This window comes from Alexandromys fortis, unplaced genomic scaffold, assembly GCF_014885135.2.
Source record: "Alexandromys fortis isolate MF-2015 unplaced genomic scaffold, M_Fortis_MF-2015_v1.1 scaffold_31, whole genome shotgun sequence".
NCBI lineage: Eukaryota > Metazoa > Chordata > Mammalia > Rodentia > Cricetidae > Alexandromys > Alexandromys fortis.
Window position 1 is genome coordinate 14081317 of NW_026067974.1, and position 751 is coordinate 14082067.

General features: G+C 53.7%; 1 protein-coding gene across 4 annotated transcripts in view; it reads right to left on the reverse strand.

The window, feature by feature from the left end:
* Positions 1 to 214: 214 nt before the first annotated feature.
* Positions 215 to 751, reverse strand: part of Ppy (pancreatic polypeptide) — a 2594-nt gene continuing 2057 nt past the window's right edge. For all 4 annotated transcript variants that reach the window (XM_050156541.1, XM_050156544.1, XM_050156542.1 and 1 more), the window contains 2 exons: positions 420 to 534; positions 215 to 325 (listed from right to left, as the gene is read on the reverse strand). In XM_050156541.1, the coding sequence (XP_050012498.1) occupies positions 426 to 534 (109 nt within the window). In that variant the 3' untranslated portion in view covers positions 215 to 325; positions 420 to 425. The remainder of the gene's footprint in view (positions 326 to 419; positions 535 to 751) is intronic.

Sequence of the window (751 nt, forward strand, 5' to 3'; positions counted from 1 at the left end):
GTCTCTCCGGACCACAACTTGCCCCTCTGTGAAAATGACGAGCTGAGCCCCTACAAACACTCATGATCATCCTAGCTCCTCTTTCTCCCTCAGCCTCCCTGCCTGTAGATTTCACCTTCTCCTGCCGCTGTGGGTGTACACACCACACACACACACACACCAAAGACACACCGCACAGAGAGGATGTGATTTTTAATTTGCTTTATTTAGTTTGAAAGGTAGCAAGTTGTTGTGGGAGTGCAGAGGGACGAGCTGAACCGGTACTGTCCTACACTCACAGACAGGAAACAAGCGGGGGCCCTACAGGTCTGTTGGGCTCAGCTCCCTGCAAGGAAAGAAATGAACAGTGAGGAAGGACAGCCCTTGTCCTCTGAGACCCTGGTTTCCTTCCCCCTCCTCCAGATGCCCACTTTCCAGACCTGCCTTTAGCTCCAGGGAGCTGAACAGGGAGTCAAACCAACCAGGGGGCTGGAGCACAGGGGAAGCTGCATCCCAGGAAGTCCAGCTGTGTTCACCTCTTCCCTCTTCCCATACCTGGTAAGGAGGACAGCTGGGATAAGCGTGGTACCCTGGTGGCTTGTAGCCCCTCTTTAGACACTGTCCTGCCTGCAGCACAAGGACCCAAGCACTTGGTAGAAATACTGTTTTCTCAGAGAAAGCATAGAAGGGACTGAGGCCAGGGCTCGCTCGCTCTCTCTCTCTCTCTCTCTCTCTCTCTCTCTCTCTCTCTCTCTCTCTCACACACACACAC